Source organism: Crinia signifera, chromosome 3 (genome assembly GCF_055691185.1).
Source record: "Crinia signifera chromosome 3, ASM5569118v1, whole genome shotgun sequence".
Classification (NCBI taxonomy): Eukaryota; Metazoa; Chordata; class Amphibia; order Anura; family Myobatrachidae; genus Crinia; species Crinia signifera.
In genome coordinates this window covers 89,886,232-89,901,536 of record NC_139219.1, presented here as the reverse complement: position 1 = coordinate 89,901,536, position 15,305 = coordinate 89,886,232, and the positions used below count along the sequence as shown (strand labels likewise).

At 44.7% G+C, this 15,305-nt stretch overlaps 1 protein-coding gene across 1 annotated transcript in view; it reads right to left on the bottom strand.

Annotated features, from left to right (window-relative positions):
* The window catches only part of CCDC170 (coiled-coil domain containing 170), a 90,134-nt gene extending 78,505 nt beyond the window's left edge, over window positions 1-11,629 (bottom strand). Inside the window, exons 1-4 of the mRNA XM_083176200.1 lie at window positions 11,381-11,629; window positions 7,015-7,091; window positions 6,424-6,451; window positions 4,484-4,609 (exon numbers count right to left, since the gene is read on the bottom strand). Of these exons, the coding sequence (XP_083032326.1) occupies window positions 4,484-4,609; window positions 6,424-6,451; window positions 7,015-7,091; window positions 11,381-11,539 (390 nt within the window). The 5' untranslated portion in view covers window positions 11,540-11,629. The remainder of the gene's footprint in view (window positions 1-4,483; window positions 4,610-6,423; window positions 6,452-7,014; window positions 7,092-11,380) is intronic.
* Window positions 11,630-15,305: the final 3,676 nt, after the last annotated feature.

The following is a 15,305-nucleotide window of genomic DNA, read 5'->3' as shown; positions in this document are numbered from 1 at the left end:
ATCCACATAGAGGTGATAACCTTTATCCAGGAAGGGGTGCACTAAATCCCAGACAATTTTTCCACTAACACCTACGAGGGAGGGGGGGCATTCTGGCGGTTCAATTCTTGCATCCTTCCCTTCATATACCCTAAACCTGTGGGTGTACCCTGAGGTGCTTTCACACAGTTTATAAATTTTTATGCCATACCTTGCCCTCTCACTGGGAAGGTACTGGCGGAATTTAACCCTTCCTTTAAAATGTATAATGGACTCGTCGATACAAATAAATTTTTCAGGGATGTACATCTCTGCAAATTTGGCACTGAAATGATCAATGACCGGCCTGACTTTGAATAGCCGGTCAAAGGTGGGATCATCTCTGGGTGGGCACTGTGCATTATCGGTGTAATGTAAAAATTTAAGGATTGTCTCAAAACGAGTCCGAGTCATGGCCATACGGTAAAATGGGGTGCTGTACAGAACATCTGTACTCCAATATTGCCTAATTTCTGGCTTTTTTACTATGCCCATATGTAACACCAGACCCCAAAACGTTATCATCTTTACTGCATCTACAGGGGTCCACCTAGCAAATGATGACGTGGGGTTTTGAGCAATAAACTGCTGGGCATATAAATTACTTTGGTCCACCATTAAATTCATAAAATCATCAGAGAAAAATAATTTGAAAAAGTCAATTTCTATGAGACCTGTTGAATCAAATTGGATTCCTGGGATGGCCAAAAACTCAGGAACCTGGGGCTCAAAATTGTCTGGTGGTGGGGTCCATACGGGATCAATCATTTGGGGGGGGGTCTCAGCTGCTCTACGGGGGCGTCTTTGAGGGGGTCCCTCATCACTAGAGGAGGAAGAGGAGCTTAAGACGAATCCTTCAAATTCCCCGCTTGCATCACTGGCTGTGTCAGAGTCAGAGGCAAGCATGGCATATGCCTCCTCCGCTGAATACATTCTTCTGGATGACTGGGATGACATTTGGGATGACATTTGGGATGCCATTTTTATTTTTGTGTTTCTGTAAGTGTAATGTTTCAACACGTGTATAGTGTAGGGGGGGTACAAACTTTATTTCAACACGGGGGGTATGTAGTGTGTAGTGTGTATGTAGTGCAGAAAAAAAAATACTTTATACAGGAATTTGATCCCAATAAAAAAATAAAAAATTGAAGGGGTTAAAAAAAAAAAAATAAGGTCCTGCGCCAAAAATTTAGCACAGATGTTGGTCAGTAACGTCCGTCACTGAACAGCGCTCAAAGGCAACAGGACACCCACAAAAGCAACGTGGGTGTAAAAACAATTTAAAAAAAAAAATAAACCACAGCACTCTCCAAAAAAAAAACAATTTAAAAAAACTGCAGAAAATTATATCAACCCTGTGCCAAAAATGCTGTTCAGTGATGTACGTCACTGATCAGCGGCCACAGGACACCCACAAAAGCAACGTGGGTGTAATAAACCACAGCACTCTCCAAAAAAAAAAAAAAATTAAAAAAACTGCAGAAAAAAAATTATATCAACCCTGTGCCAAAAATGCTGTTCAGTGATGTACGTCACTGATCAGCGGCCACAGGACACCCACAAAAGCAACGTGGGTGTAATAAACCACAGCACTCTCCAAAAAAAAAACAATTTAAAAAACTGCAGAAAAAAAATGATATCAACCCTGTGCCAAAAATGCTGTTCAGTGATGTACGTCACTGATCAGCGGCCACAGGACACCCACAAAAGCAACGTGGGTGTAAAAACAAAACCCCACTGCACTCTCCACTGTGGGTGCAACCTGACAGGGTATATATAAAAAAAAAAACCTGGACCCCCAAAAAGTTGCTGATCAGTTAATTAATTTAAACTGATCAGCACAAAAGGGGGGGCAGCAGGGGGGGCAGCAGTCAGTTGCACAGGCAGCACAACCTTTGGTGCAACTGACAGGTATATATATTATTCAGCACAGATATACTGATCAGCACAAAAGGGGTGCAGCAGACACAAAATATAGCACTCTCTATCACTCTCTATCACTCTCTGTCACTCTCTGTCACTCTCTGTCACTATCTGTCACTATCTCTCACAATCTGTGACTCTATGACACTGCAGCAGCAGCACACAGGAAGTCACAAGATCCAGGAAGCATCCAGCTGCTGGCAGCACGCTACCAGCGGTGATCAGGTAAGTATCAGGCAAGGATCAGGTATGTATATTACGACAGATTGGTCGGTGACCGCTCTGCACGCAATTCCAGACCGGAATGGCGTCTGCAGCGCAGTCACCGTTAGTTTAAATGACGCGCCTTGGCTGTGATTGGTCCGTCGGTCCGACGGACCAATCACAGCCTTGGGGGCAGGTGGGGTGAGGTGGGGTGAGGTGTGGTCATCACCGGTGACCCCCTCATGCCCCCTCACACCCGACGGTGATTGACACCTGTGTTACCGAGCGTCTGATTCGCCGGTAACACAGGAAAACGCTGCGACTGGCTGTTCACATTGAACAGCCAATCACAGCGATCGCCGACGGGGGGGAGGCATCGCCGCCCCCCTGGGCATGCAGGGACATGTCTGCTGTCAGGGACAGCAGACATGTTTAAACTGTAACCGCGTCTATAGACGCGGGGACAGTTTAAAGTCATGACGTATATATACGTCATGTGTCGGGAAGTACATCCCGGCCATGACGTATATATACGTCAAATGTCGGGAAGGGGTTAAATATTACATACTGTGGGTATCGGGAACACACATCACATGGTAATCCAAAATGAGGTGCGGCGGCTGCTAAGTTTTTTGTTGTGAAACCACAGCCAACCATTGAGTACCACCATTAGATGGATGGCTAGCTTCATTTGCTTAGGGCACTTAAGCTACCCATCCGGCTAGGCACAAATTGGAATGCAGCTGCATACAACTTCCAATCAACCTCTTTGAGTGCAGTTACCTGTAGGATTACAGCTTTGCAGAGAGAGCCACATCCCCCAGGCCTATCAATGGTCATCAAATGTGTTTATCTAATGCAATTTACAACCAATCTTCTCAGAATTCGGGAGGAGATTTATCAAAGTTTGAAAAGTGGAAAGAAATAAAGTACCAACCAACCAGCTAAGGTCACTGCAAAGGCTGTTAGGAGGAGCTGAGAGTTAGGAGCTAAATGGTCAGTACTTTATCTCTCCCCACTATATCTATTGTCAAGCTTTGAAAAATCTCTTCTTTAAATTTCAGAAAACCTAGGCACCCTGTGTTACATTTCACAAACAGTCACTACCCAGCATCCGAGTACTCTATATTTGAAAGACTGTAGCTGACAGATTGCCCCCATGCTGCTATGATGGGATTACCCTTAAACTGCCCATACACGGTCTGTTTAACGGATCCGTTTGGGACTTAAACAGCACACATTAGATCGGACCGCATCCCTAGTGCATGCAGTGTGCATGCACTGCGATCCGATACAATGTGTACCTAGTACAAAAAGTATGTGCAGCACATACTTTTTGTACCGTACTATGTGATGCACGGGAGCGCGCATCGCATAGTACAGAACGGATGCCGGCGAACGGCTCCGTGTATGGGCAGCTTTAGAGTTATCCTTACCCCAGGTGACAGAATAAACAAAACAAAAGGCAAAAATGGGGTCCTCAGCCTTAGCGGCTTTATTAGAAATTTGTATGGTCCCCCTTAGATAGCACAATGGAATTTGTCAGATGAATGGAAACAGAAGGCAAGTGTAACAAAGAGTAATGGTCTAGTTTTGCCAGAAATAAGAATATACTGTACACACCGCCTGCAGCCTGCCCTGAAACTAACATGGAAATAAATAAGGTAGGCTCATATCTTCAGGCAAAAGCATCATGTGAGCGATGCCCTGTGGAGAATGGCAGAAAGGCATTCACTGAGACAGGACAATAGAGATGGTGACAAGTCTGGGGTTGAAAGGTAGAGTTAAGCATCATCTGTGTACAGAGGATACTGCAATCTAAAAGAGCTGATTAGTTTGCCAAGAGATATGGTATAGCTTGAGTAAAAGAAGAGGATCTGATGTGCCATACACGCAGAGCGAGTTGAGCTTTGTGCTGAGCGACACTGAATTGCTCAGACTGCTCAGCACAGATCGCCCAGCACACAGCACTGCACTGGCGATGTGTACTTGGCGGTCTGTGCTTCAAATATCTACCCCGGCAACAGTGACGCGCGGGGCAGCGCATCTCTATCGCTATGGGGCATACACACTTTTCTAAGCGATCTAGTCAGAACGCTTAGAAATGTGGCTTAAATCGCCCCATGTGTATTCCCCATAAGACTGAGCCCTGCACTGGTCCAGCTGATAGAGGTAGCAAAGAGGAGGTGGAGTCAGAGAAACAAACCCTGAAAGAGTGATTAGATAGGTAGGATGAGAACCAAGAAAGGACTGTGCCATGATTATATGTTGCTTTTTTACCGAAGTGTGTCATAAATAAAACTGTCCCAGGAAGTATAGTATGATATTGGACACTTACCTCTGACTGTGCGGTTTCATACTTTACATGCAGAGCAGCTAGCTCGCTTTGGGAATTTTCAGCAATTGTCCGGTAGTGATTCATCTGTTCCCGCGAAATCGGAATGTCCACAAAGTCATAAGCAGACTATTGGCGAAAAACATAATATCTGTTAATGCGACTGAATTATTTATTTAGACTTGTTTTTGATATTTTTTTACACTGTTTTTAGTCTCCTCAAACTACCCTAAAAGCAGCTTTTCATACTGTTTTTGCCATTTTCATTTAATTCCTTTGTAATTAAATGAAATACATAAGCGTTTACCTTTTTTTAAACTACAATGCAAAAAATAAGTAAATAAAAAAATGATGCCCACTGACAGTTTTTTACACGATTCTGCTAACTAGGGTCCGGAAAGGTATCCCTACTTCTCCCAGATCACATTTAGTAGAAAATGTACACATCCTACCTTCCCAAGAGTACCACCAATTGGCATTTTTAATTAAATCCACAAATTCTCAGGTATGCGCATTTGTGCGGTCAGTGGGATTTGTGGACTTGCACCCAACTGTATTCCCCCCCTTTTGTTAAACTTTGGGGCAGCTTACCGAGCCAACCTGAATGAGTGCATTTGTATGAAGGTTACAGAAATGAATTGGTGTGTTTTAGCCATTAGATCTGTAAGTTCATGCCATTCAGTAAAGGCCATGTCATGAGTGCGGTGAGAACAATATTACAGAGCAGTTACAAAAGAACAGGTTTATTTGTTTGGGAAAGAAGGAATTTTAGTAATGGACTTATTAATAAGTTAAAGCACAGTTTTAAGAAAGGAACCTGAAGTGTACCATACATCATTAGTAAAGCTTTGCTTTCCCATTCATTGTACTATTCTGATGCCACTGAAGCTCCATGCAGTCTTCATTTCTATCCAGTCAAAGGCCAGTATTCAATGCTCCCGATTCACCGGGTTTTTTTTTCGGCGAATCGGGCTGTTTTCACTCCTTGTGGTGAATTTTTTCACTGAAAATTTGATTCACCCTATTAAATGTTCACTGTTCGCCGAAAGCGGACAGTGAATGCCGGTTCTCCGTTTCATGCTCGCTGCAATTCGCTGGTGTATTTCAATGGGGTTTTCACTGGGATTCTCCCAGCGCCTGCTGAGTGCCTCCGCCGCTGCCGCATTCCGGGCCCGGCAGCGCAGATATCCTCCTGGCTCCGTCTCCTGCAGTTCTAATGAAAAATGACACGACAAAATGGCTGCCCCCTAATAGAAGACAGTTTTTAAGGATGCTAGAGGAGGCTGCCGCCTCCTCTAACATTCCTTAAAAACTGTTTGCTGTATGGGGCAGCCATTTTGTAGTGTCATTTTTCATTAGAACTGCAGGAGACGGAGCCAGGAGGATATCTGTGTTGCTGGACCCGGAATGCGGCAGCAGCGGTGGCACTCAGCAGGCGCTGGGAGACTGTCTGCCCTGATGGGCACCGGCGGCGCCCCGCTGGCGCTTGCTCCCCCGAGCAGCCGCGGTGGCTGCCGTACGGTAGCTACGCCACTGCCCTTTATGTGTAGAGGACTGCGATTAAATATCCATGCATGCAAGATATCCAATCATTTAAAATCATGTGCCCTATTTCATTCCTTTTTATTCCACTCCTAGTGCTTCCAAGGTCCATGTTGATCCATATAAATGGGAGAATAAAAAGACACAACTCTGACCAATTTTACTCCATTAGCAAACACCGGTGGATAACGATGACAGTGTTAAAGGAACATACATACATTGTAGAAGATGAGTGCTCTGTATTTCCTTTTTTTTTTTTTCAAATTTTTATATTCACATAGGATTTTATCCACTAAGAAGATAGATACAAGTCTCATCAGAGACTGAAACTTTGAGGATCTACGTCAACTGGAATGGCACCTTACCCTTTTACAAATTCTACATTTGCAATATTGACTTACCTTTAGTAGATCACCTCTGTTCCTATTTCTGAAATAAAAACAAAAATATCCATTGCAGCATACTTCATACCCCTCTCAGCATACATCGTATCTCTCTCAGCATATGTCATATCCATCCCAGCATACAGTACGCCATATCCATTGCAGCATTAGGTCAACATGGGCAAGGTCGACAGTCAAAAGGTCGACAAGGGGTTTTTCACAGTTTTTTTACCCGAATGTCGACCCTCTTGACATGGACACAGTTTGAAGTACACCGCATCCCCTCACAGCGCTCGCTACGCTCGGCACACTATTTTATTCTCCCACCACGCCCTAGTGGATGGTAGGGCATGAAATATCACCTTTCGACACAAGTCAGCTAAAAAAAATGTGAAAAACCCCATGTCGACCTTTTGACTGTCAACCTTGCCCATGTTAACCTAATGGTTGTGTCAACCTAATGACCTGTCGACCTAGACCCATGTCGACCTAGACCCATGTCGACATTGACCCATGTCAACCTAAACCCATGTCGACCTTGCTGCCTGTCAACCTAGTGGTGTCGACCTAGTTGTTGTAGACCCAATGACCGTAAGCCTTTTGTTATACCTCTTAGCACTTTTGTTTCTTGTTGCATCATCCATGACTTCCATGCGTCGTCTGTGAGGATTAAAGTGACCTTGTTCCTGGGGGAAAATAATAAGACAGTTAAAACAAAAAAAAAAACAAATAAAGTAGTCATAAGATGTAAACTAGAAATTGTAAAATGGAATTTGTAAAACGTGTCTTCATTGTATTTCTCATAATGGCTTAAATTACGTTTTTGAGATGTCATACAGAAGGAAAGAGGTCATTAGGTTGAAAGTGACTAGGTCGACAGTCAAAAGTCCGACCGTTATTGGTTGACAGTGAAAAGGTCAACACATGAAAACAGGTCGACATGAGTTTTTCCCAATGTTTTTCATACTTTACTTGTTTACCAAAAACAGGCACAGACACCAAAAACAGGAAAAGCACATGTCAACTTTTTTCACGTCAACCTTTTTCTTGTGTTGACCTTTTGACCAAAAAGCAAAACTGCAACTGCTGTCTCTTGCACGCTTGGAGCCGCTTAGCTCAGTGCAAAGCTGCCCATGAGGCGAGTCCCTACACCCTAATATTGCAAAATATTTGCAGTCGCCTCACAGAAATGCAAGCGCATCTCAGAAATACAATGCATTTGCATAACTACGGAAGCCTTGTTGTGCAGGCAAGCGCAGGGCTGCCATCATCCGGCTCGCAGGGGCTACGTGTAACGTCATGCAACCACCCGGAAATGGTGGCATTGTCCGTAGCATTTTTTCCAGGATGCAACAGCAGTTTGAGAATTTGCGCATGCACAGTTGTGCAAAAATCGCTGATAACCATTTCTGATATGGAATCAAACCTATGCTGTGGTAATGAAAACCAGATCAGTGTTCAGCTATGATCTGCAATCCATTATTAAGGGAAATTAAACATGTTTAAAATACAGACACTGCCCCAATACATCTCAAATGTCTGGTCTAGTTGCTCTTATTCCAGGATATTGATATATTAGAAATTTTCAGCACTTATAATTTTGCATAATACGCATTGCTGGTAGCTGCACCTCGGCAGCAATAGAGGCCACGCACCCATTTGGTGTTCAAGATGTTGGGAGGTATGCTGTAAATATTGAACTGCATTGTTGAAAATGAATTTTATTTCATACTTGCCTATGTTTGAAAACTAGTTTGAGGAAGATTATAGTGGGTGGTAGAATTCACAGTGCCCCATTGAGGTGGCGTGTCATGCTCCACCCAAAGGGCGTGTCTAGTTCCATATATGGAGAGATTGTGAAAAGAGATTGTGAACGTGGCATCTAGAAGCATGCTACATCTGAGAATAATCTTTTAAAATGACATATACAAATGTAGACGAGCCCCAGAGCAGTTAGTAAGAGATACTATACTTGGTAAAGTGCTGGGAAATGGTGCTGATGATTCAATGTAAATGTATCTATCTTTCATTCCTTTTTCCCCAAAAAATGAAACAGTGTATTGTGGGCTAGGAGAAATGAGGGAGATTGTTAGACTAATGAGGGAGAGAGGGAGATTGCTGCTACTTCAGGGAGTCTCCTGTAGAATGCAGGAGGGTAGGCAACTATGTTTTATTTACATGCACTTTCCTAAAACAAAACCATTTTGTTTTATCTATACATTTATGCTTTCTGTACCACACTCATTCATGTTGTTGTTTTGTTTTTTAAATGATAAATGTCTCTCTCCTATATTCAATATAACAAACACCATGCATATTTTAGGATTTTAGACATTTCCGGGTGGTTTTGAGTTGTGTAAGTTCTGATTCATAATAATTTGCATCTGAAAGTATCTTAAGAGCAACACACAAGTTTACAAAACATAGCATGATGTGTGTACCAAGGTAGGTAATTTAGTTTCGCCCCCGGCACCACGGGGTATGGGTCATAGGTTCGACACAACAGCCATTAGTTCGACCACTATATGTTGACAGTCAATAGATCGACACATGGAATAGGTTGATATGCATTAGGTCCACATGGTCGTTAGGTTGACATGAAAATGGTCGACATGGGTTATTCATGTTTATTTGGTGTCTACGTTAACTAAAGTTGACATGGACACCGTATAAGAGTACCTCATCCCCTTACTTCGGGCACGGTGCCTAGCTCTGCTCGGCACACTATTATATTCTCACTCAATGCCCACTTGGATAGTAAAGTATGAAAAACCACCTTAAAAAAAAAACATGAAAAATTCATGTCGATGTAATGCTTGTGTTGACCTAGTTCATGTGTCGACCTAGTAACTGTTGACCTACAGTGGTCGACCGAATCCATACCTCCCAACCTGACCTTCTCCAGGAGGGACACATTGCTCAATTCCTGGACTTCCCCCTTAATGTACCATCGCCTGTGGTTAAGCACCTTTCTTATCCATTAAACCAGGGGTTCCCAATCTTTTTTGAATCATGGCACCCTAGAGTATCGGAATTTTTTCATGGCACCCCTAGGCCCCCAAAAAAGGAATTCGATTGGGTTTATATGCGATTCTTAGAGTCAGTTATGTGGTAAAGGGCAGGATTTGCATCTGTTTGTACACATATTTCATGATTGGCAGCCACCAGCACTGGTTTTGCCCATAAAAATTAACTATAGATAATTTGAATTGGTCCTAGACCACCAACCTGGGGCACCCCTGCAGGTGTCCTGAGGCACCCCAGGGAGCCACGGCACACAGTTTGGGAACCACTGCATTAAACTGTTTAAAACAGGTGACGGTAATCATGCATTAAGAGGCAAGTCCAGAAGCAGAGCATTGTGTCCCTCCTGGAGAGGGTCATGTTGGGAGGTATGCATTAAAATCGTTTTTCCTTTTTTAATGTTTCTGTGGCGCACACACAGGCATTCATCAGTAGGGCCTGATTAAAGGTTCCAGGTGCGCTAGGCTCATAGGTGCTGATTCTGTGGGTGCTCAAGGGCCCGAGCAGCCACGGAAATTGATGAGAACCCACGGACCCAAGTCCCGCTGCTGGGACGCTGTATTAACTTGCTAATTTGCAGCTGCAGCACCCGAATCGCTGGACCCGCCGCCTGGGAAACAGTATGCTGGGATGGCGGGAAGCCTGTGCGTGCTCTGTACATGCTGTGCACATAGCGCACACTGACTGAGTAGCTCAGCAGCGGCCCTTCCGCCCATGTCCCACCGCACTCCCCCTCTCTTATTGCTGGCACAGGTACTGTGGGGGCATTTATGTACCTGCACTGTGGGGGCATTTATGTATTTGGCACTGTGGGGACGTTTACTATATGTATTTGGCACTCTGGGAGCATTTATATATTTGGCACTGCTACCATAATTTGAATATTGGAGACGGAGACAACTGTACTGCGTAATATAAATTGGTATTCTTTTGTGGCCACGCCCCTTCCCGATGAAGCCACTCCCCTATATTTTTGGCTTCAGCACCCACCAGCAAAATCATAAATCGGCACCTATGGCTAGGCTAATAGACATGTGGCTCCCCTTGTAATGCTGCTATACAGGGATTCGCCAGTCATACTGCCCATGTGCATGTAACTGTCATGTAGGATCTAATGCTTATGGTGTGTGAAGGAGACTTTAGCTTTTTGGCTGCACAGCTGGCACTGTAGCACTATGTACATAAAGTCACATACCCTCCAACATGTTCCCTTTGGTACAAAATGCTCTGCTCCTGGACTTCCCTGATAATGTATAATTGCCATCAACTGTGGTGAGCTAGGTAATTGATGAGAAAGGCGTTCATTCATTTTGTACCTATTGGAATGGGTTATGTGGAGGGTCTGAACTAATGGTTCCATAAATAAATCTGTAAATCCCCTAAAGAACTTTACACATACACACACACCCCAGTACATCGGGACAGGTGATAGCTAACAGGCATGGAATAAATTAGGCCTTAATTTTATTCCTCGGCTGCCACCTGCAAGGCGCACCGCACTGCGTCCTGGTGCCTCAGGCTGCAGTCTAATCAGCCTATTGGATAATCGGGCACTGCTCATCACCTACTGTGATATCTGCTAGTGTCTGCTAGTGGCAGTGCCAGCAGCATCTGTTTGTGGTCTAGATAAATTCTATTTTATTTCCATATACTGTACATGGAGAATCACTATGGTAAGGGCCAATGCTGTTTGCATTTGCATTCTGTGCAGTACTGCCAGTGAAGTATGTATGACTAAATAATGTCTAAAAAATATCATTTTGTAACATGTATAAAAGTGTTCAGATAACAGTTCTGCAAGTCCATAGGTGACTGTAGTGGAGCCAAATGTGTTACAGTCTACACACATCCAAACAATGCAATATCTTGCAATACATACAGAGCATACACACAATAAATACACAATGATTACTTTGTCATCTACAGTACATAATGTGGCTACTAGGAGTACCTCAGCATCACCTCGTGAGAGAGGCAAAGTTGGAGAGACAGAACGGAAGGCTTCATTGCTATTCACATCTATATGTCTACTCCCATAGGTTGCAGCAGCACTGGAGAGTCTGGAAGGAGAGGGGTGATCGCTGTTATTGCTCAGGCTACTGTAACTCATCCTCCAGGTACTGGAACACAAGTTTCAGAGAACTGAATTATGGATATTTCTTTCTCCTCTCTGCTGGCAGCTCTCAACCAAAGAAGCAAAGCTCTGCCAACTACACAATGTAACCAGGACACGTTGCTGCTTAGCAACATGTACACACACAGACACAGACACAAGACAGGGCTGTGCATCTGGGGGAGTGTCACACAGTGTGAATACAGAGCCAGTGTAACACAGGTAACAACAACAGTGTGGCTCATTCTGTCAATATGTCACATATCAGCAGGCCACTACCATGGAGCCTTTCAGAATTGTTTTTGCTTTCGGAACTACAGGTTGAGTATCCCGTATCCGAGTATCCGTTATCCGAATTATTCCGAAAACCATACATTCCAGAAAGTGAAAAAAAAATATTTTTTTTGCTAAAAACTCACTGTGGACATTTGTAACAGCACTACTGAGGACATGATATGTAACTGGCACTATATATGTGCAAGAAAATTATTGCTTGACATTCAAATTCAATATCTGAGATAGTACACAAATTTTGTTTCATGTTTTGAAACCTTCTTTTTGAACAAATAAAATATTTTTGTGTGTATTTTATGTGGTAATAAAATATATTTGTGTGTATTTTATGTGGTAATAAAATGTATTTGTGTTTATTTTATGTGTTTATACAGCATAAATGCAAGATACTTCAAAATACATAATTAAAATATAAAAATATTCCGAAATACGGAATAATCCGTTATCCAAAATTCTCCTGGTCCCGAGCATTTTGGATACGGGATACTCAACCTGTATAGATATCTGTTTGCCATTCACCATAATCGGCCTGCGACATGGCAGAACAACTACAGTTCCATCCCGCCTGCTAGTCTACTTGTGTGTGGGAGCAAATGATATTGGCTATTTGCAACCACAAAAATCCGAAAACATGGTCCAAGTACAGGCGGAAGTTATACAGGCTATTGTTTCAGTGTATGAGGGAAAGATGTGCATTAACCCCCCCCCCCCCCCCCCCCCTCCCCCTGAATGAATGATACTTTACAGGGGTCAGAGAACACTTTCTGCCTTCTTCAGCAGTGTAATAAATAATAATTCAATATTTTTTTTAAATCTGTGGGGTTCTGACCAAATTGCAACTAGTAGTGGTGCAGCACTGCCCGGAAGGGCCTCACGACACATCCTTACAGTCCAGGCATGCTGGCACTTGTGGTTTTCCAAGTACTGGCACACTGGGACAGGCTTGCTTGGATCTGTACTCCCACTGTAAATAACAGTGGGGCAGATGTATTAAGCCTTTACAAGAGATAAATGCAAGGGTGATAAGGAGAGATAAACGTCCAGCCAATCACCTGCTAACTGCCATGTTACAGACTGTGTTTGAAAAAAGTCAGTAAGGAGCTGATTGGCTGGACGTTTATCTCTCTTTGGGGGTTATTCTGGTTGGTGCGGCCAAACGTGCGTACGTTCCATATTAGCGTACGCTCTCCGTACGCGGCCGGTGAGGTTAAGTCCACCCACAAATCAGCCGCATACGTACGGCCAGAAACAACGTCGAAGGGGAGTGGCGTACAATTGAGCGTACGCCAACGTACACGGACGGATCAGCCCTTAGACTCCGACAACTGGCGTACAACAGAGCGTACGCCACCGTTTACGGACGTCTCTCGTCCGTCTTCCCACCGACTTCTTGCGGCTATCTGAGCGTACGCCAGCTTGCACGGACGGGTCCATATTGTTTATTAAATTCATAGCAGATCAGAAAGTGGTACAGTTCTGTATTTTGGGTACTATACAAAGATTGTGTGCAAAATAGTGGGCATGGGCTTAAAACATTGCTGAAACATCCTTTGTAGGTGTTAGATGTGGTTTATGTATTTGTATCATAAATACAAAACATATGTTTGTATTAGAGTGAACATGTTGACACATGTCGACTTGTGTAGATTGAGTGTGCTACTGTGTAAAGTATATGAAAACACGTAGTCAATGTGTATAAATGTTTAACAAATACCTACCTTAGCATATATAAGCAGGTCTTAAAATGATTCTTACCTTAAATTAAACAAACCTTTAAATGTCGAGAAGTATAGAAATATAAGCTTCCAAGGTGTTTCAGTGCTGTGTGTGGCTTGCAGGTAGTGAAATAATGGTTTGGACTTAATAGACTGCAGCATTGCTTATTACATTCAGGTGTATGTGTTTGAGTAGTAATCAGCGTAAATTAGCAAACCCAGGCGTCCGCTGTCATGCGGTATCTGTAGGGGTGGTCTGAGGTGGCGGTTGGCGGCCGCCTGTTTTGTATCCGAAATGAACGGTGCTTTAGCCGATCGAGCGGTAGTAGCACCGTTCATTTTTGGTGCACACCCCCGTGTACGCCCATGTTTACGCCCATTTTCCATCATTATTTCGGCCGCTCCCCTCAACATGCCCCTATGCCGCCCCCAATGACCGTACTCTCGCGTACAGGTTTTTTCGCACGGAGAGACCCGTCCGTAAGCGTTGTGGAGTGTTCGCGCCTGCGCATTGGAGATGGTACGCATGCGCAGATTATTAAAAACCCCGGGACGTACGCGTACGGCCCAGCCGCACGAACCAGAATAAGGCCCTTTATCACCCTTGCATTTATCTCTTGTTAAGGCTTAATACAGGCATGGCCAAACTGTTGCCCTCCAGCTGTTGTGAAACTACCAGGGACGTGCAGTCAGGGGAGGCAGGGGAGGCAGTGCCTCCCCTGTCATTAATGATTAAAATAATACAAAGAAGATACTGGTGACACATATTCTGTCATAAGTATTTTCCTTATATTAATCTTATTATTTTTAACGCTGCATAGCCAGTTTAAATTGATTTTGGAGGCACGGAAAGCGGTGCCTCCATCTTTCCATTAGAATAGCTGGAAGCAGGGGGCAGGCAGGGGGTGGGGGCAAGCAGAGCGCTGTAAAAGCCCATTAAAATACTATTAAAAGCGGCACCTTCACAAATGCCTCAGTGACAGTGGGAGTGCTTTTAACCAATATGACGCCCCTGTCACTGAAGCCGATTGGGCCAGAGCATCTGTACTGTAACGCCCTACCTAGTCTCCGTCTGCCGCGGTGGGGATACTACCCGCGCTAGTCGCACACCCCTGGAGATCCGGTGCTGGGGATAGGGGTGCCTGGTCCCGGACTAGCTGCTAGCGACACACAACCCCCCGCACCCGCCCAGCAGCAGCGCGCTGCCTGCTAGGAGCACCAAGGTGCCAGCAGCAGTGACAGGGCCCCCGCCCGGCAGCAGCGCGGTGCATACGATGTTACAGGAGAGGGGACACACAACCCCCCCCGCACCCGCGCGCTGCCTGCTAGGAGCTCCAAGGTGCCGGCAGCAGTGACAGGGCCCCCGCCCGGCAGCAGCGCGGTGCATACGATGTGACAGGAGAGGGGACACACAACCCCCCCCCCCGCACCCGCCCAGCAGCAGCGCGCTGCCTGCTAAGAGCACCAAGGTGCCGGCAGCAGTGACAGGGCCCCCGCCCGGCAGCAGAGCCAACCACCCGCCCAGCAACATTGTGAGCCTGGAGCTGGCCGCAGCACCCAGCATGCGGTAAGCTTACCTGGATGTCATATTATTCAATGTTAGGTCATGCCATACTGTAGGTTTGTACAATATGAATTAATACATATTTGAAGATTACTGTACAGGCCAGGAGGGCGAGAGCGGTGGTGGCTGGACTTCAGCAACGGGATATGCCTCACCAGCCATTGACCTCACCGCACGTCACTGGAAACTA